The sequence below is a fragment of the Danio aesculapii genome, chromosome 9 (assembly GCF_903798145.1).
Source record: "Danio aesculapii chromosome 9, fDanAes4.1, whole genome shotgun sequence".
In the NCBI taxonomy this organism is placed as follows: domain Eukaryota; kingdom Metazoa; phylum Chordata; class Actinopteri; order Cypriniformes; family Danionidae; genus Danio; species Danio aesculapii.
In genome coordinates this window covers 25,386,266-25,407,751 of record NC_079443.1, presented here as the reverse complement: position 1 = coordinate 25,407,751, position 21,486 = coordinate 25,386,266, and the positions used below count along the sequence as shown (strand labels likewise).

Here is a 21,486-nt window from a genome sequence, read left to right as displayed (position 1 = left end):
GTTATAAGATTGCACTATAACCACAAATATAACAGTGATGCATTTTTAACATCACAAATTGTGCACATTGATGCGGATATAAAATCATATTGCTTGTCGGTCCCGTTTTGTGATCACAGCTCGTGAAACTCACAATAACACCACCAGAAGGAATGTTACGCGACTTGCCGAACTTGCTTCAGCTCATGCTAAAGGGGGTGTTAGTAGAAACTGATCTAACGGAGAACTATTTCAGCACCTACAGGCATTACATGTGCATTCAAAGCTAAATGATTTAAGGCAGAAATGACAGATTGAAGATAAAACAGGCCGAGAGATTCAGTCACGCTCGCATACAGACATGAGAATCTGAGAATAAACTGCTTCCACAATCTTAAAGTCAACATGAAGATGCATTCTGTGATCTGTGGCTGGTTTGAGGTTAAATGATGTATGACATGAAACTAAATTGTAATTATATTCATCCGCTGAATATTGTCCAGTGATGTGGAGACTTTAATTAACAGTATGATTCCCAACAAATTTACGTGTTATATTACAGCATTATTTCATAATTTTGTATTTTAATTAAAAGTGTTTCAGAATTAAGGCGAATGAAAAAAGGAAATGATTTTTGAAGACATTCCCTGGAGTACTGTGAATCTTTCAGGCACAATCCTCAATACACTAATCTGAATCAATACATGATTCAGAGTGGACACAATGTAGATCAGGGATGTCAAACTCAATTTCTGGAGGGCCGCAGCCCTGCACAGTTTAGTTCCATCCCTGCTTCAACACACTTACCTGTATAGGTTTCAAACAAGACTGAAAGACTTCATTAGTTTGATCAGCTGTGTTTAATTAGGGTTGGAACTAAACTGTGCAGGGCTGTGGCTCTCCAGGACTTGAGTTTGACATCCTTGATGTAGATGCTCTCAGTAATCCATTTCTACAAATTACTTCTTTTTTTTTTTCAATTGGTGTCAGTGTGTCACCTTTTTAATTTCTCATTCAAATTAATAATAAATTGTTCGCCTGATAATACTTGATACTGATGATACTTTATAAATATTTAAGAATTAAAGGGATGGCTCACCCAAACATGAAAATGTACTCATCTTCAAGTGGCTCCAAATCCTTCGGAGTTTGTTTTCTGTCAAATATAAAAGTAGTTTAAACCAGAAGCCATTGACATTCATAGTAGAAAAAAAATCCATGAAAGTCACTGACGAATGGTTTGCAACATCTCTCAAAATAAAGAAACCCAAACAGGTTTGTAACAAGTGGCGAGTGAGTAAATGAAGACAGGGTTTTCATTTCTGATGAACTATCTGTTTAAGTTAGTACAAAACGATTTTAAATGCTTCAAAAGAATTTAGGCATCACATAATTATAATGCACAGTATGAAAAATATGTTGAATGTAAAAACAAAACATTTAAATATCCAATAATTCTGAATATGGGCAGGATTTATTTAAAAAAAAAAAATTGAAAACCAATATGAATATATGACTGATCCATTTTAGTTATGTTTATGTTTTAGTTCATGTTGACTTTAAGGAAATGTTATTAAAGCAAACAGATACATTCCCCTGCCCAACTTCACACACACACACACAAAGTACAACACTGTTTTCCCAGACACAGATTAAACAGACTCAAAGTCCAACTTGGTTCATGTCAATGCTTAAAATGTGTCTAGGAAACCATGTGAACAAGAGGTATTGCTCATGAATCCACACACGCTGACTGTTAGCAAATGTAATACCCTGTCAAGAAGCTACAAATGACGACATACAAGTCACATGATCCAGATGTGCTGGTCCACTGATGTCCATGGGATCGCACAGAACTCACACACTGGGTTTTAAGGCTGTTTTGGTCTAATCTGGTCTGGATTACTACTCAGCCCCGAGTCTTGCTCTAATCTCAAAGCAGACTCACGTTTAAAGTGTTCTGGGAGGTCAAAAGTAACAAGAACAGACAAAAAGGCTCAGAGCTGCAGACAGGAAATGTGTGACTCTGTAAATGTGCAGCGGACAGAAAACCAGCAGCCCCACACACAACGGCAGCAGCAGACGAAGAGTCAGATTCAGCATCAGTTTACTGCAACACAAGGGTAAACAGAAACAGTCATGTTAAAACAGGTATTAACATATAAAATATGTTGCATGTTTCACTGGCATTACTAACAGGTTAGAGTCAATACGATTTTTAAAGAAAATAAATTCAAAACAAAAATTTTAAATGAATTTTAATATTGAAATAGCTCCTAAAACTTTGTAACACTGAAGACTGGAGTAATCATGCTGAAAATTCAGTTTCAACAACAGGAATAAATCAAATGTTAAAATGTATGAATATAGAAAAGATATATAAAATAAATGCATTCAAAAATGCAGCACTGCTATACAACATATATAAAATCTAAATTATAGACACAAACATTTGAAAGTATACTTAGATTTTCACTATTTACCACTCTAATTTGGTAAATAGGGGAAGATTTTTTCAAATTTTGTGAAATCAAAAATCTGTGATTTGTTATTGTGTTTAATGTTTATTTGACAAAAGACCACTGACAAACTTTATTCACTCATTCAGGCTTAGTGCCTTTATTAATCGGGAGGTCTTCACAGCAGAATGCACCTCCAACTTATTCAGCAAATGTTTTATGCAGCGTTAGTCATGGGATGATAACCGTATTCAAGGTATGCCGCGGTTTGGAAAAGTCAAGGTTTTAAAATGGTCAAAATTTTCTTCTATACCGTTCCCAAGGTATGAGTAATATTTTTATTGACATTTTTTTTAGAACAACAGTATCTCCAGCAGAAAAGATATCCAAAGATGATGTTTTAAATTGTAAAAAAAAAAGAAAAAAAAAAATTAAACAAATGAAGACAGCAGAAGTCAAAGATTCATTTGAATTATTTAGCCTGATATGTTCACTGCTCCAAAATTTTTAAAATGTTTCTCAAATTAAAATATATTGTGTTCAAAGGGTGAAAAAGGTTTTGTTTTTTACCTAGACATTTAAAAAATATATATTTTAGAGCAGCAATCACTATACCGTAAAACCGTGATATTTATATCCAAGGTTATCATACCGTAACCCAATGCTGGGAAACACCCATACACTCATGCATTCACACACCTACACTACGGTCAGTTTAACTTATTCAATTCACCTATACTCCATGTCTTTGGACTTGTGGAGGAAACCAGAGCACCTGGAGGAAACCCACGCAAACACTGGGAGAACATGCAAACTCCACACAGAAATGCCAACTGACCCAGCCTGGGCTCGAACCTGAAACCTTCTTGCTGTAAGACGATCGTGCTACCCACTGCGCCACAAATTTGAATGTAAATATGAACAAATTTAGATTTTGAAGGCTATAAAATATTCTTAAAGTAGTTGGGGCAGTGGCAAATGAAAAGGTCATAAAATATTCAAATAAAAACATTTTAAAAGTCATCAAATAAACAGGTAAACCGTTAATATGCGAGGGTTCCATGCTTGAGAATAAAAGAAGCATCTCAAAGTCTGGAATTTAAGTTCTCAGTCACAAAGACCAAAAAGCAGTGGGTGGCTATTGAGATGAATTTTTTCAAGGGATGTCTATGGTTAATACAGACTTAACAGTGGACACTGGAAATCTTTTAATTGCATTTTTGTCAATAAATATTCAGGAGGAGATAGCAAATATTCTTGATTTTACTGCAGTTTACATGAAAGAGAACTGGGATTTGTATGTGTGATCATTTTAAAGTATAACAAAACAACAGCACAAATATTTCGAGATGGCACTCCTTAATGGACCCTTTTCACAAGCCTGTTATGGTGCGTTTAACGGTCATCAGCATCTTAAATCCTTGAAAGTTTTTACAAAACATATGTATTTATGTATGCATTATATTATCTTTATTACAAAAAAACAAATTACCGCTTGTGCGAGGCGTTTCAAATGCAGAGTCTATGTGACAGGATGGTAAATTTGACAGTATTCTCTCCTCTGGCTGCCGTCATCAGTCTCACACAATTTTTTTCCTTTTTCTAATAGTTTTTATAACATTATCGTGGAGTTTTTCTTTTATTATTTCAGGAAATAAGATTGTAAAAAAATATTTATTGTATTCTCCCATTCATGATGAACTCGAAAACATGGAAAGGGTCTAAATAGAAAGGAACATGACTTGTTTTGAGAGTAACGCACACTAACCTGCGGAGGAGTGAGTTTGTGTTACAGTTGATGAGCAGCACAGAGCTGATGAGCAGGGGCACAGTGTGAGGCCAGCAGGGGTCCGGATCCAAATGAAGCCAATATCTGAACAAGACAGCAAAATACAAACACTCTTAGAGAACTTCGACTGCAGAGTCTGCCTCTTCATTCATAGACAACTTCTAGGACGTACCTACTTTAGGATAACCGTATGCATTTTAAAAGCCTCTGTTACCTGAGATTGTGCTTCCAGTGGATGAGGGACGGGGCGCAGAGCATCATGGTCAGAGTCAGCACTGTGGACAGACTCAAGTGGAGCTGCAGATCATCTCTGACATCTTGAAGTACTGATTCTGACAGTAAAGCACTGCCGTTACACTCTTTACCATTACTGTGATGATCATTGCCGTTAAAACCATTCTCTGTGTTGTGTGAAACTTTCTGAGGTGCCTGGATTACCAGAAACATAACAACATCCTCAAGATACAGGACATGCAAAATGAGTCAACTACAGCCAAAAAATATATATATAAATGATTTTAAAAGACTTTTATACCAGGTTCAACACGTGGCTCAGTGATCTCTCTGTCATCTGTAACCTAAGCACCTGGAAAAAGAATGAGGGAAAAAAAGGTGCACTTTCAAAATAGAAATGCTTTAGCAGACACTATAGACATTAGCGTCTGCCATTTTTAGAGGGTATAGATCACCAATAAAACGGCAACTTAAGACATCATTCACCTAGATTTAAAAGTGCAGTACACTAAAACCCCTACCTGATGCTAAGAACTATACAATAGAAACTTATGAAAGGTATAATAAATAATCTGATGGGTGTTTTGAGCTGAAACTTTACAGACACATTCTGGAGACACAAAAGACTTAGATTAAATCTGGAAAAAGGGGTAACCTAGGTGCCCTTTAACTTTTGCAAGGATTTTATTGAAAAGAGCTTAGGCTCATATAAGCAAAGGTTTTAAGATATAATATAAATATGCTTTTTCTTAAGTTTTTCTTGCCCCTTGGGTTTACATTATCTTAACAAGCAAAGAAATTCAACATTTCTCTAAAAAAATAATTGGCCAACAGATTACCACAAATTACAAAGTAGCTTATGTGGGAAACACCTAATGTAACTAGTAAATGCCAATATAGCAATCTATCTATGCATGATTAAAAAATATGAAAACTAAAAAACTTTCCAAGCTCTTGAAATTTTTTGTTCAGATTCATTTTTAAGTATTTCAAAAAATTGTTGGAAGATAATATTGATATTACATGTGGAGTGCTACCAAATCACATGCTGGTGCCACCATAGAATTTAGTCACATTGGTGTCTACAGTACTCCTAATAAAATGTAAGCCTGGAGCCCTCCTTGTTTAAATAATATATAACATTTTGGTTATTTTTTTTTTCTACCAAACCCTATCATACATTCTAAAAACACTTATGTATGAATATATGTGATGCATGATAAGACTTTTCTGTTATACATATTTAGTTTTTAACAAAAAGGTCTTAATGTTGGTTGTTATTCACTGCCATTATGTAGATCAGTATGCATGGGACATTTCCATTTTAACTGTTTTCATGGTCTGAAGCAAGAAAAGGTATCTAGCATTATAACAACACCAAGGTGTGCAAATTAAAACTGCTAAATTAAAAAAAAATATTAAACAAATGTTTAGCAAAAGCGTGTAGCACAGCTGTGTATGCAGTAGGTCTTGAGATGTCTTGAATGTGGGAATGGGGAACAGATCAGATCACTCACCCTGTAGAGATGAAGGAGACAACAGAGCATCAGAGCCAGAGCTCCACATGTCACGCTGCCCAGCACTCCCAGACACACCATCAGGACAATCTGAGTGTGGAGACCAAATGTACCACAGTCCCGTGACACTGAAGGTCTGAAAACAAATGGAGGGTCACACACATACACATAAACTTGTGCATTTAATACATTTTTGACAGTTTTGAAAAAGGCTTTGTCACATGGTCAGTCAGAAAGCTTTCAAATATGTGGATTTGCTGCTTAGAATCATTCCCTATTTTTAAACACTGTTGAAAAAGAGAATTGTTTGTTTATTTATTACCATTTCAGCCATTATAGCCATTTTATGGTAAGATCAACATGGATAAAACAGATGACATAATAATAATAACAAATTTATTAACTATACATTTCAATAAGCGTTAATATTAAATAAATAAATGACTATAAAAATGACATTTAAAACATTAGATGTGATTTTTCAGTTAAATGTTTGTTAAATAAATATGTTAAATTCTTCTAGTGATACAGTTTTAAAAACATCCATCAAAGTGCTCAGAGTAAAATAATCTTGTCTAGATGTCTTGGAAATTTCACATTCAAATACAATATGCTTTTGAAAAGGGTTCTAATAACTGGTGTACATAGTTATTAAGCAGTTTACATACTAAGGTAAGTACATATTATGCACATGTACTGTAACAGAACTGTAAAATAGCATGAAACTATAGATCAAACATCTACATGCACATAAAAAGTAAAAAAGCTCCAACCTCAATGCTATTATTAACGTGATTTTCACCTGTGTAGTGGAGCAACAATAAAGGACAGGAAGCAGACAGACATTCGGAGGACTGCGCTGCCCCAGAATGCAATGGCTGCACCGAACACACAGAGCAGTGGAGACACGAGACGAGGCCATTCCTGCACAGAAGCTTTTTCATGGGACAGGTCCTCCACTGTGTTAAGAGGAAGAGCATCCACCCCAGGGAGGCCCAAAGATGTCCAGACATCCTGAAACCAGCTTTGCCTGTAGTAGAAAGACAATCATTAAAATCAGGGGTCACCAATCTCGGTCCTGGAGGGCCGGTGTCCCTGCAGGGTTTAGCTCTAACTTGCCTCATCACACCTGCCTGAATGTTTTAAGTATACCTAGTAAGATCTTGATTAGCTTGTTCAGGTGTTTGATTAGGGTTGGAGCTAAAATCTGCTGGACACCGGCCCTCTAGGAACAGGTTTGGTGACCCCTGATTTAAATGGTCAAAATTAGAGCTGTGTTGTCTGTCAAGGCTGTCAACATTTGCTGCAAAAGCTGTTTGGACAGACTTATGTGTAGGTATAGTGTATAGACAGTCATATTGGGCTGATATAAAACACACCCAGTCCTTTTTTTCCCCAATTTAACAACATAAAAACGATGGACCAATTAAACCGAACGCAACCCCCCGCCCACCGAATTGATTGACAGCCGCGTATTAACATGTCTCCGTAGTAACGCATATAATCATATACAGTTATCATTGACGTGCGCAAAGCAACCAGGAATAAAATGCCTGTTCAGTTTGCTAGAATCATCAATCATCATCAAGTGTGATCAAGAGTGAGTTTTACAAGTTTAAAATGTTTCAAAACAGAGCATGTGTGTAATGAAGTACAGCGATTCACTTTATCACCACAGCCGCGTGTCAGAACAATTATAAAAGAAGACGCTTCAATCTCAGATTGTGGACGTTAAATCAGGTTTATTTTGTACATTAACATAACCGATATTCATACAGCAGTGGATATTAACCTGTATCCTGTCACATTTGACTACGTTTACATGAACATCAGTAATCGAATTATTTGCTTTAATATAATTAAGACAATATAAGATTGAGGCGTTTACATGAGTTGCTTTATGAATGTTTCTTTCATGATCCTGTTTTACATGTTATAGCACATACTTAGATTGACGTTATAGCGTCATCGCGCTTTCCGCATTTCCTCCGGAGTTTCATGTAAGTTCGGGTGTTTCATTATTAATTTGTCGACTTTAACTGCGGTTTGGCACTTTCACTTTTATTCAGGCATGTCCCTCATGACAAATGGGATATTGGATGCAACTATGAACTGCTGGAAGAGTTCATATTGAATGCTGAATGGAAGAAAAAAAAACTCAGCACTTCACAATGCAGGTGTCTGTGGTCTGCACTGACTTGGTAGGTGCAAAGAGTGTCGTGTGTGTGTGTGTGTGTGTGTGTGTGTGTGTGTGTGTGTGTGTGTGTGTGTGTGTGTGTGTGTGTGTGTGTGGACTATCCTGTCGCAAAACGTGGCGAAAAGCCCTACATGACAGTAATAGTTCGATTAAGGTGTTTACATGTCCGTACTACACTTTAATAATGCAACTAAAATCAGCATACTCCACATGTCTTAATTCAATTTCTCTTTAGTTTGATTATGACCTTAATCTGATTAAATTAATAAAAAAATAAATAAAAACAATCGCTGTTTACATGGTTAACTCTTAATCAAAGTATTGTCTTAATCGCATTAAAATCGATTTATTGGTGTCCCTGTAAATGTAGTCATTGTTGCAACTCCACAACAAATGCCTCAAATACTCATTGGTAAATTTTTTACTGTAGTATTTCTCACAAACGTTACATGAGATCTGCTTCCTTCATGTCTCTCTGTGTCTGAAGCAGCCGAAGGAGGAGATTAAGGCAGGCTGACAGGCACGTAGGAACAATGGGCGTGAAGGACTAGCCTTAAAGGCGCAGTACACAAAAAACACTACCTGCTGCTTAGAGGTATAAAATAGAAACTTATGAAAGGTATAATAAAAAATCTGATGGGTGTTTTGAGCTGAAACTTTACAGACACATTCTGGAGACACAAAAGACTTTGATTAAATCTGAAAAAAGGGGTAACCTAAGTGGCCTTTAATACAGCACACAGACACTTTCAGAATAAGACTAGATTGAACACTAGCACCAAATGACTGTTTTTGTTGTTGTTTTTTTAAAACAAGAGAGTAAAAATCTGTGTTAGATAAGAATGTTAATCTATAGCTGAGAACATCAATATTTTACAATAAAGTTCTATTAATCTACTTACTATCATGTACCAACAACGAACAATACATTGTTGTTAGTAAATTAAAAGTTAATGATGACTGTTAGTTCTTAACTCAAAGTAAATTAACTAATGTCAACAAGCACCACTTTGGATTTCATTAACACATTAGTAAATGTTGAACTATGATTAATACATGCTGTATAAATATTTTTCAGTCTGAGTTCATGTTAGTAAATACGCTGACTAATGCAACATCTATAAATATTGGACAAAAGTGTCTGCTAAATGACTAAATGAAAATATAAAAAAAATATTCAAATTATTAGTAGTTTTATTTGAATTAATATTATTATTAAATACTTTACAATTCAATAGTAATGGAGTTGATGTTATAGATAACGATTAATATTATGATAACGGTTATTGATATTGATATTTAAAAATACTATTGCTGCTGCTACTACCACCAATACCAATACTAACACTAATAGTATTATTATTAATATCATTGCACTGTATGCTTTTACAGTGCTCAGCATAACTGAGTACACCCCATTTTGAAAATGAATAGTTTTATAAATTTTTCAGTGAATATAGCCAATATATTTTGGTGCATTTAAACAAAACTGATTTATTAAACAGATATATTTATTGAAATAATATTTTAGTCACCAAACATATTTAGAAATTGAAAGATAAATACAATTAAATTAAAGCAAAATATTGCAAAAAATATTACAACCTAGAAAATTTACCCTAAATTATTCCTTTTTTTTGCTTCTCTTGATTTTTCCTCTTTTTTTACATTTTTATTTAATATTTTTCTATAACATATAAATTTGGCTGTATTAGTTTTTAGACTGTTATCGCAAGTTATTTTTTTAGATAAGCTCCAGATTTGGTTTCAGTACTGACTAATGTACATGCACAAATATAATATTGTATAGCTTACTATTAACAATATGAATTTAAAAGATAGATTTGTGAGGGGTGTACTTATATATGTTGAACACTTTAATTAAATAATGGACGTACAGTCCTATTGCCAGATACACAAAATACTGATGTTTAGAAATATTTACACTGGCAATTGTAGCAAAATTGTAGGCCCTTGAGACGTTGATGTCGGGACTCACCGGAGCAGAAGAATCAGCAAGAGGACCGGCAGCTCCAGTTTGTGGATCGCTAAGGATTTACTCATAGCCTCTTGCATTTCAGCAGGATGTCCTGATCTTCTGACAGAGCTCAGCTGGACCCTGATCATCAGGAGAAGTGCTAAAGCAGAGTAGACGGGCAGAAGCGGACCACAGAAACGCAGAATCTAGAGAACAACAGCCCCATTTAAATAGGAGTTTAAAAGCATGACAGATGAAATGCCATAAATGTAAGCTCACCTGCCCAAGCACTTTAGGAAATGAAGTCCGAATTGACACCTGTAAAGAGGAAGAGAGAGAGAGAGAAAGAAAGATCATTTGAGTTGTCTTTTATTTTTCTATAAAGAACCAGAAGTTGTGAAATAAATACCTTGTACTGGCAGTTGGGGGCAGTGTGGAGCTGCAGCAGGGCACTGGAGGTGTTGTCTGGTCGGCTGCTGTGAAGCATGCTGTAAATCTCAGAGACCGAAGGAGTACTTCAGTGGGAGGAAAAAGACATATTCATCAGTACTTTAGCATAAATAAGGGCTGCGGAGAGAGCTGGCTAATTAAAGAGAGTTCACACAAAATGAAAACTTTGTCATCATTTACTCATCCTCCACTTGTTCAAATCGATTTGAGTTTCTTATTTTCTTGTGAACGAAAGGTAATTTGAAGAATGTTGAAAACCTGTATCCATCGACTTACATTCTATTTGTTTTTCTTACATTGGATGCTGAAGGCTACTGCTTTTCAACATTCTTCAAAATAGGGCTGTGCGAATTGGGGAAAATATCTAATTGCAAGTTTTCTGACAGATATTGAGATTTCGATTTGATTTGCAATTTAATTTTGCAGTCAAGTTTTAGCTCAATATTCTGTATCGTAGCTTTTTACTGCTAAAATGCAGTGAGTATTAGTTAAAAAAGGAACTAAAAAGATATCAACTTATAGTAGCAAACAACTCTGAAATTGTACTTTGCCTGCTACTAGATTGAGTGTTACTGGCAATACTTTTAGTTGACTTTTAGCAAGACGCTCCTCATATAGCCAGCCACCTGTGGTGCCTTTTTTTAGGTGCTGGTTGTTGCACTTCCTCGTGCTGTGGCAACAATTTTGCGCCAGCTCTTACAAATGGCCTGGTTTTGGTTGGTGTCTATGACTTGGAAAGCCATATTACAGACGAGCTGTTTTTCTTTGATATTAATTAGTCTATTAATGCTTCTGAAACTGCATCGTCGCACTTATCTGCGCTTTCCTGTTTGTTTCCTTTATTGTGGGCAAGTTTGGTTGCGTAATTCTGATTGGGCAGAACGAATGTGTGCTTACTCAATTGGCTATTAGGACTGTCACACACAAACAGAAGTCACACATTTGCTCAGGGTTGGGGAAGTTAAATAATAGATATTTCATATCGCAGCCTCTTGCGGTTAGCTAATCGCAATGTTTCAAATCACGATTGCGATTCAAGTTCCATTAATCGCACAGCCCTACTACAAAATATCTTCTTTTCAACAGAAATAAGAAAATTACAAATAATTTAAAGGAATATGAAAGGTGGGTACTTGTGACTTTTTTTGTGAACTTAATCTGTTTATACTGTACCTTGACATAGCAAAGGAGTCTTCACGAAACCAAGGTACCCTCACTCTGTAGACGCTGGGCAGTCTGTCTGTATACACACAAAATACAGGTACACGTGAGCCTTTTAGATCACCATGCTGGATACCTGACAGATGACGCCTTTACCTTTAGTGGTTTTGCAGTGACTCATAATTGTTATTCTGAACGCCTGATAAACCTGGAATAAAAAGACACAAACTTTACTTGACATTTATTGTGCTTTTGGGTACAAGTCTTTGCCTAATTAGGGTGCAATCGGCAACGGTTGATGGCATTTCATGAGGACACAAGCATGCAAGTACAGAGAAGAATACACATTGAGAAACAGTCTATGATCCTACAGAGTATTATGGGATTTGTACCATTTCAAAAGACATTATAAATGGATATTTAAAAAATAACAACAACAAAAATCGGAGAAGTGGAAACGAGATCGAGAATGAAAGTAAACAACAGAGACTGCTGTGAATTATCACCTGATGAAAGTCTTGCAGCTGTAATGTATGAAGCAGCCCAGATGAGTTAATGCTGACCTCACTGACAGTCAGACCTGTGGACAGGCACATTCATACAGGCTTATTTGTCAAAAACTCAGAAAATTAAACAAGGTAACAGCTGTCATTTAGGAGACAAAACAACAAGTGGTTAAAAACATTTTCGTTTATTTCTTCTGATGAATACAAAGGCTACGTTCACACTGCAAGGCTTCTGATTTGAATAAGATCTGATTTTTGCATAGCTGTTCACACTGTTGTTATAAATGCGGCCAGTATCAGATTTGCAGTGTGAACAGATCATGGTCCTAAACTGACCCGCATGTCTAATTATGCACACAATGTGTATACTGTTTGAAGCACGTTGTCAGATTATGCTTAATATGATTACTGCCCTTTTCACAGACAACCGTGGTGATTTCATGAACTGCAAAGGGTTGTTCTGCTTCTACTAATGTGTATTTCGCCTATTTGAAACCAAAAATAAGTCTCTTGTGATTGAAAACACTGATCATTTCTCCTTCTGACCACTGTTGGTTTATTTCTGTTCACAGAGTTATTTCATTGTACTTTGTTATAAACAACAGGCACGTGCAGAAGGGGGGTTTGGGGGCTTGAGCTCATTTTTCTCTCAAAGAAAAAAAGCTCATCCTTAAAATGAAAGTGCTGCCTCCTTTGCACACGGATCCCCTATCTGCAACAATGCCTTAATCAGATTATCAATGCCTTAATCAGATAACCAGATTGTTTAACAAGCACCAGTTTTACCTTTAATTTTTTTTTCCAAAAAGAACAATCAACTTTCTGTGGTAAAGTAATTGCCTTGTGTGCCATTCTACTATGCTGCTGAGGAGTAGATGGTGTTTGCAGCACAGAAAGATTACGTAAAAGTCACATGAAATCCGACATAATCATTCACAATGCAGTCAGATTGCAAAACATCACATCTGTGTCTACATATGAAAGTGGCACAAATCTGAATTAAAAAGATCAGACTCCATGTGGTTTGAGCTTCCAAGACAAAAACAGATCGGAGTCACATCATGTGGGCCAAAAAAATCAGAATCGGGCCACATTTGCCTGAGTGTGAACATAGAAAAGATGCTATTGTGAAGAATGTATTGCTAGCCACTAGCATTCACAGCATGACATGAAACTTCTAATGTGTTCAAAGATTGAATATCAATTGTGGCTGAGTATATGGCAAAAGTTTCATTTTTTGGATGAACTCTCACTTTAAAGGTGGAAATATGCATGTTTTAATGTCTCAAAACAATCTTTAAGTTTATTGTTCGTTGTTAAACCCCAAAAGTGAAAACTTCATTAAAACATTAAGAGCAGTGCATTATCAGTGCATCATTTTCCAGCCTTTTGAGTCTGACAGTATGCGGAGAGTGACTGGGATCATGACTGATGAAAAAGAAGTTTGGATTCACTTACAGAAGCCCAAGACAAAAACTGAAAACTTGCCAAAATATGCAGTGATAGACAATAAGGTAAAATGAGGATAATCACTGATGTGCCTTCACGTGAGAAATTTGATGGATTGTTTTAGTTTCACACACGCTCTATTTACTGTGAAGCCACATATAAAATCTAAATTATTTTAAAGATAATAATAATGACAATAGTCTAAAGGAGTGTGGTGAATGTAAAATGTTTGCAAATGTGAATGCATTCTTGCATTTACACATGTGGACTCACCAAAAGACAGCAAATGAGGCACCTGCACTGACACAGTCAAGCTCTCCTCTCTCTGCAGCTCACACTCCACGACAAACTGCAATCAGATGATCCAGCATTCAGAAAGCACAGTAAGCTCATCTTACTATTGTTTGTCCTTACAAGAATCATCTGATGCAATGTGTAAAAAGGAATGTATGCTGCTATGGCAGGTCATGTAATGTTTTCATTATCAAAATAATAGTAAATGAACCTGTGCTCCACTTGGGTTAGAGGCATCAATGATGAGATGAGAGACAGACAGGAGTTCACTGATTTTCACTGCCACAGTCTAGAAAGAAACACCAACTTAAAAAAAAGCTTGTATCTAAAATAATGTTATTTTAAATGCAGAAATATAAGAGGTTTCACTGTGTCTTTTGAAATGGACTGACTTTGTAAGCTGGAAGAAGCTCTGTGTCAGATGACAGATCTACTGCTTGAACACTGAGAAATTGGAGGAAAGGAGAGAGGGAGAGAGAGAGAGACAGAGACAAACAGAGAGAGACAGAGAGAGAGAGAGACAGAGAGAGAAGGAAGAACTTTACAATTTCACATTATGCACAACAGTCCTGAATGACGTCATTGATCTGCATGTGTGAGATGAACTATACTTGTTAAAACTTTGTGCCAAGTCTGCAAGAGACAGGCAATCGAAGACAATTTGAATACTTCAATTTTTTAAATACTATATTTTAAAGAGGTTTGAACCCTAGAGCGCCCCAGGAAAAAAAATTGCAGACCAATTAAATAAGAAAACGCTAATTTTAAATGAAAAACTATATATAACTTTATCCATTTACTATACAAACATGCAACTATGCCGTATTTTATATAAAAAAATATATAAATAAATAAATAAAGTTGAAGTCTGAATTATTAGCCCCCATTTATTTTTTTTTCTCCCCAATTTCTGTTTAACGGAGAGAAGATTTTTTCAACACATTTCTAAACATAATAGTTTTAATAACTCATTTGTAATAACTGATTTATTTTATCTTTGCCATGATGACAGTAAATAATATTTGACTAGATATTTTTCAAGACACTTCTATACAGCTTAAAGTGACATTTAAAGGCTTAACTAGGTTAATTAGGTTAACTAGGCAGGTTAGGGTAATTAGGCAAGTTATTGTATAATGATGGTTTGTTCTGTAGACTATTGAAAAAATATATAGTTTAAAGGGGCTTATAATATTGACCTTAAAATATCTTTTAAAAAATTTAAAACTGCTTTTATTCTAGCCAAAATAAAACAAATAGGACTTCCTTTCCAGAAGAAAAAATGTTATCAGACATACTGTGAAAATTTCCTTGCTCTGTTAAACATCATTTGGGAAATATTTTAAAAAGAAAAAATTAAAAGGGGCTAATAATTCTGACTTGAACTGTATATAAAAATGGTTTCTGGATATTGGTTTATATTTTAGGAATAAAATACTGCCATCAGAGGTTGAAAAAAAATAGCTTAGATTTACAGTTAATAAATAGTTCATTTTCAGATTATATTTCTTGATGCTTAAGAAAACTCACCAACTGATGAAATACATTCCCTGTTTATACATTTTAACATTCTTAAAAAGTACAGAATTCAGTATTTTTATTGCTGTTATCTGATATATTTTTAATTGTTTGCTTTCGCAAAACAGCCAATTTAAATCTGCTAAAATCTAAACAAAAAAAGCCCCAGACAATACACGTGTGTGAGCGTCACACACAATCCAAGTTAATTTTGTATTTCAGTATTAGTCCTTTATTAGGTTTTTTTTTTTGGCCAATTTCTATAAAAATGTTCTTTGTACATACGTAAGTGTGTGTGTGTGTGTGTGTGTGTGTACACGAGATGGAATTTTCATTTGTGCTCTAGACCCAGGTATTTGCAAAAATGAAAAACATCCCAGATTTCTAATGGTTATAAATTTATTTTAGACAAACAAATCTAAAAAAATTGATTTTTGCTGTTTTAAGAGTTTGACCCCATAGATTGATTAAGGGTTAATGTAGTTCATTTTACTTACCACACGGATCCACTCATCTGTGTGCAGCCATACAGCCAGCTGGTCATTTCCTGTTGAACATGAACAGACATGAAACTGAATATGAATATGAACATGTACAGCTCTTGAAAACTGCTATGTGAATATTCACAGTTAGCATAAGCCACTAGGGAAAAAATCTGACTGGGAAGAAAACTGTATTTTTGTACAACATATACAAGAAAGACAAGCAGGATTCCAAATGCTTAGCAATAAATCAACTCTTAACACATTATGCAACTAGACTATTTTTAAGTGTGATGATGTTGGTTTTTCTCACCATATTATTACTGCGGCAGTAGAAATGACTGTAGGCCTTCCTTCGACTGGAGAGAGCAAACAGAAAGTACTTAACTTCAGCTTCCTGTCAAGAGATGGAGGATGGTTTTACAGAAATGCAATGTTCAGAGAAATGGAGCTGGCATAATTTGGCTTCAGATGATGAAACATATGTTACCTTTGGGGCACTGTAGAACAGACGCAGTGTGTTGACCTCCTTCCACGCCTCAGGAGGAGCTGGGAGGATAGAGAAATAGATTCAAATTTAAAATAGCAGGAAGAGAGGATTCAGAAGTGTGAAAACAGACTAGCGTACAAACAGAGACCTGAGAAAGTCACAGTAGCATCCTGCACTTCTCCAGGAGGCAGCACAGGGTGTCTAAAGAAGTGATAGTTCAGCACTGACAGTCGCTCCTCTGGACTTTCTGTGAACTACAGAGAAACAGGAGTCAGTAAAACCACCTTAAACACAAACACATACTCTAACACTGTATTATGAGTCTGACAACACACACCTGCCCAGTTTCAGGTTCAATCAGGTCAAAGAATGCACGAACTGTGGCTAGAACCAGCTCCTTGCACCTTTAGGCATGAAGGATTTGAAAGTACAAAGATAAAGATGAAGAACCTCTGTAGTTTAAAAGCAAAAGAAGCAGCCATATGTTTTTGATGCACGACCCACTTTTATACAACCATCTTGGCATACAAAAACATACCAAACAATGGAAATGTGATCTGTGGAAAGCCATGTTCGGGGAACTGCAGTCGCCTAAAACCAATTTACAAATCAATGATGTGAGGATATTGTAAAAAACTAAATAAAAAAAAATCAGGTTTCCTTCAAACGTTCCAGATTGAAATATTTAAGATCATTTTAGTTGGAAAAAAAACTCTGAAAAAAGAGATGGCTTGTAGACCTACCACAACTGAAATCTTGTTGAGGTCATCGATGGGGCAGGACAGCACTGTCAACCCAGACCGCACCTGAAAGTCCAGGTTACCTCCACCAACTGAGAGAACGGTTACATTTTGAAGGTCCTCCGCTCTTTTGTTCCAGCCCTGCCTGACTGTAGAGTAAAACTCTGCCACATACACAACAGTGCAGTTGTAAGCTTTGTATAATTTACATCCTCTGAATATGCCACTGTTGACATTTGACAACAAAACTGTAAAATAATTTTAATAATAAGACTTGCATTTGCATTCATGTTGCATTTATCAAGTATAGTGTCTTATGATCCTTTAGAATTCATTTCAAGACGCTGACTTGCAGTTGTGCTGGTTAATATACAGTTGAAGTCAAAGTTATTAGCCCTGCTGTGATGTTTTTCTTTTAAAAAATATGTTAAAACATAAATGTTTTCATAACTAATTTCTAATAACTCATTTCTTTTGTCTTTCAATGATGGTAGTACATAATACGTTTCTACTTATTTTGCAAAATACTACTCCGCTTAAAGTGCAATTTAAAGGCTTAACTAGGTTAATTATGTTACTAGACACGTTATTGGATAACAGGGGTTTGTTCTGTAGAGAACCAAAAAAAAACATTATTTCTTAAGGGACATTATAACATTTATATTATATTCTTAATAATATTGACCTTAAAAATGTCTTTAAAAATAAAACCTGCTTTTATTGCAGCCAAACTAAAATAAATAAGACTTTCCCCACAAGGAAAAACATTATAGGGAAAACTATTTTATTAAAAAATGAATAAACATTCCACTGGAGGGATAATAATTTTGACTTTAACAATCCATTACCTCTTTATTTGAAATAAAAATGCTTTTGTAACTAATATCTACTGTCACTTTTGATCAAATAAATGAAGCTCTTTCTTAACAAACAACCTTAATCTTGCTAATCCCAAACATTTGAATAGTAGTGTAAAAAAGTACAAACAAACATCACTCGCATATGTGAGTGTGTGTCTGTATGTTTTCTTCCTACCCAGAATGTAGGGGTCCAGAGACAGGACAGGTGCCTGATGGGGCGAGGCCTGGGTGATGATGAGGCTGACCAGCCGTGGGTTAAAGCGTGCCAGTGTGAACAACGCTCTTGCCACCACTCCACCCATGGAATGACCCACCAGAACTACACTTGTGGGGGGGTCTGGGCGGTCCTGCAGCCAAGAGAATGCAGTAGAAACACAATTTGTTAAATGTAGATAATCTAGCAATAGTTGTAAGCTTCAAACACGCTACATGATTTCTGAGCACATTAAGAAAAAAGCAAGCATCATAAACTTGCCAACTTTGTAAATAGATCAGAGAAAAACTGGGCATCATAGGCTAATTCACAGAGGATCAGACACTACTAGACTTTCATGTAAATATGACACAGAAAAATCCCTCAGAAACATTTGCTTTGTTGCTAAAAGCAGAATGACATGCAAAGCGATCCATTTTCTAAATCCAGCGCAAATTATCAAACATCACTGGATATCAGACTGGATATTAGCTTTAAATAGCACTTTGAAGATTAAAACATTGGTGAGTAGCACTGATTCCTCCTGAGTGAAAACTGGGGTGAATGTCTGAGCAACAGTTGTGTAGTGTATGCCAGTTTTAAAGAAATATTTTGTGTGATATTGATTCAGTATTGTAGGTGACTTTTTCTGATGAATAATTGCAGAATAGGAGATATGCAAATGGAAAACAACAAGTAAAAGAAAGGAAAAAAACTGATGAAATAATATGTAGGAGAAGAAAGTAAAAGGACAAAAGGCAAGGATTCCCTCTGACCTTGTAAAGGCGCAAGATGGCTTTAATGCTTTCATGCAGAAATTGAGTCTGTCTACGCAAACTGCCCCCGTACAGGGCCACCAGCTCCTCATTGAAGTCAATAGTGAAGACGTTCAAATGGATCTGTCTGTCAAGGTTCTCAGCCTTCCTCAATGCCACTGAACCCAGAGAACGAGCTGCAAGAGAGTAAAACAAAACCTCAGGGTTCCAATAAAAGCTCTCTGAAAAATCTAAACATTTTATTAACAAGTCAGTGGGAAGATCAAGACTGACCACAAAAACTGGTTTTGGGACCTTTGTGTAAACAAGTACAAGCTGTTAATATCACACCTCTGTGTATGTGTAAGATGGAAAAGATAGAAAAAATCTGCTCAGAATCTCACCTTGCTTGTAGCTGCCTGCGTTCCCTGGCAAGAAGAGCACAGGTGCTCCGGTGAGCTTGAGTCCTCTGGTCTCCTGAGCATAAGCACCCTCTCCATACAGATACAGGCCGTATGATGGGTACTGGCGGGCGACGCGCCTCGGGAGCTGCACACGCTGCAAACACACACAGAAAACAATGCAAGACAACAAGCAAATCTAGTTATGGAAAAGATTATCTTATAGCAAATCTTCAAACATCTAAACACAGTTGTGGTGATGGTTTTAAACTATGCCATCCTTAAGACTTTTCAGATGTCCTGGATCTTTTTTCTTTTTCATTGGATTGGTATGATACTGTGAAAAACACACACTTGATTGATCTTCAGGGTCAGAAATGACATAGTAGAAGAATGGGAAAAAAATAAAAGAAACACTTTTCTACTCTAAAATACTTAGTTAGATTATTTTACATATAAGCAGATTGTGCAGAATTTAACTATGAACAGTCAATGGCATTGGCTAAAAACACAAAGTTATAAAACACAAATTATACTACATTTAGGCATGCAAACCTCTACTTAATATAATGAATATCCTTTATTCTGTATTTGCTGTCGATATCGACAAAAAGAGGGTTGATGTATAATGAAGAGATGCTGTATAAAGACTAATGCTGCTTGCGGCTTGTAAATGTTTATTGTTGCCATTACAACAGGTAGATTGACAGGTATGAGGAACTGATGCATGGCCTGCCAATGAACTGCGTCCAATATAAAACATCCTGCATTTTGTTAATCGCAAACCAAATGTGAGAAGAAAACAACAGCGATGGAGACTGTTTGCGCTGATACTCACTCGAAATTCTGGATACTCGAACATGTATGTCATGCTGCATCGGTTCTCCTCAAAACCAAACAATAATTCTCGCAAACCCACGAGCAGAAGGCCAAGAGCGAAGGCAAAAAACGCGTATACAACGAGTCTCATGTCTCCAGAAACTGAGCTTGACTTTATTTACAGATTCATTGTAATCGTGTCTCCGCTTTCCTCGTTATACACCCAACACTCACTGTCTGTTCGGTTCAAACCTTCAGGAACCTCGTATGGACCTGTCACGCTCACGCAGCTCCTGGGCTGACGTCACGACGCAGACAGAGGAATGAGCCAATGGTGAAGGAAGACAGGTTTGTGATTTGACCAATCAAAATTAGCAGCGGGAGGGGAAAACGAAAGAAAACAGTGGGACCATCGTGCATTTATTACTTTCTACCTAGACGCAAAAAACGTAAATATAAGGCAAAAATTTGAGACCATTACGTCACCCTCACTTATGGGGTTGGGGGTTACTAGTTCTGCTAGTTCTCGTTCGAAAAACCCACCCACTTTCTGACAAATTCCAGAATTTGGCCCCTATAAAAGCTCATTTGTCCATAGACTGTCCTAGACTGTGCCATTTTGACAGTATGCCATCATAAATTGTGAAAATAACCAATAGAATAAGGCTTTAAGAAGAATAACCAATAAAATAAGACTATTATTATTTAAATGGACAAATTCTGACCGAGGAAATGAGCTGGCCAGTTTATTATTTGCCTAAAGGCTACAGTTTTTCATTTAAAACAAGTTTTAACAGATTCCCAATTTTTATTTTTTTTGTTTGTTTTTTTATAATGCATGATAATAATTTAGCATTTAAAAAATAAGTATTTTTTTCATATTTCTAAAATTCTAATCTCATTACATTATATATAAAAATTTAATTACTTACAGTTTAAATGCACATTTGTAAATAAACATTATGATAAGCACTTTGACGAAAATGTAGGAAGTATTTTTGTTGCATCAAAACATAACCATCCAACAAGCTATTTAAAACGTCACTAACAGTATTTGAACCTCATAATTTAAGGTTAATAACTGCAAAAAGGTCAACTTTTTGGGAAAAAGAACTACCCCTTTTAATAGGCAGGCTACTGGCCTGTATAATCTAATTACACAACACATTTGCAGTATTTATTTCAGCAGTCTGCTTTCATCTCTCCATAACACGC

General features: G+C 35.9%; 1 protein-coding gene across 1 annotated transcript; it reads right to left on the bottom strand.

Moving 5' to 3' along the window:
- Positions 1–1,489: 1,489 nt before the first annotated feature.
- Positions 1,490–20,533, bottom strand: pgap1 (post-GPI attachment to proteins inositol deacylase 1). Its single transcript, XM_056465293.1, has 26 exons — positions 20,291–20,533; positions 19,456–19,609; positions 19,073–19,248; positions 18,279–18,450; positions 17,247–17,407; positions 17,042–17,094; positions 16,841–16,907; positions 16,652–16,757; positions 16,504–16,562; positions 16,327–16,410; positions 16,029–16,078; positions 14,406–14,457; positions 14,225–14,302; positions 13,993–14,068; positions 12,271–12,344; positions 11,921–11,972; positions 11,777–11,843; positions 10,563–10,668; positions 10,433–10,471; positions 10,175–10,359; positions 6,781–7,008; positions 5,979–6,114; positions 4,763–4,813; positions 4,442–4,656; positions 4,207–4,311; positions 1,490–2,089 (listed from the first exon to the last, which is right to left on the bottom strand). Exons 1-26 carry the CDS (start codon positions 20,420–20,422, stop codon positions 1,948–1,950), a joined length of 2,820 nt encoding a protein of 939 aa, XP_056321268.1. The 5' UTR covers positions 20,423–20,533; the 3' UTR covers positions 1,490–1,947.
- Between the last annotated feature and the right edge of the window lie 953 nt (positions 20,534–21,486).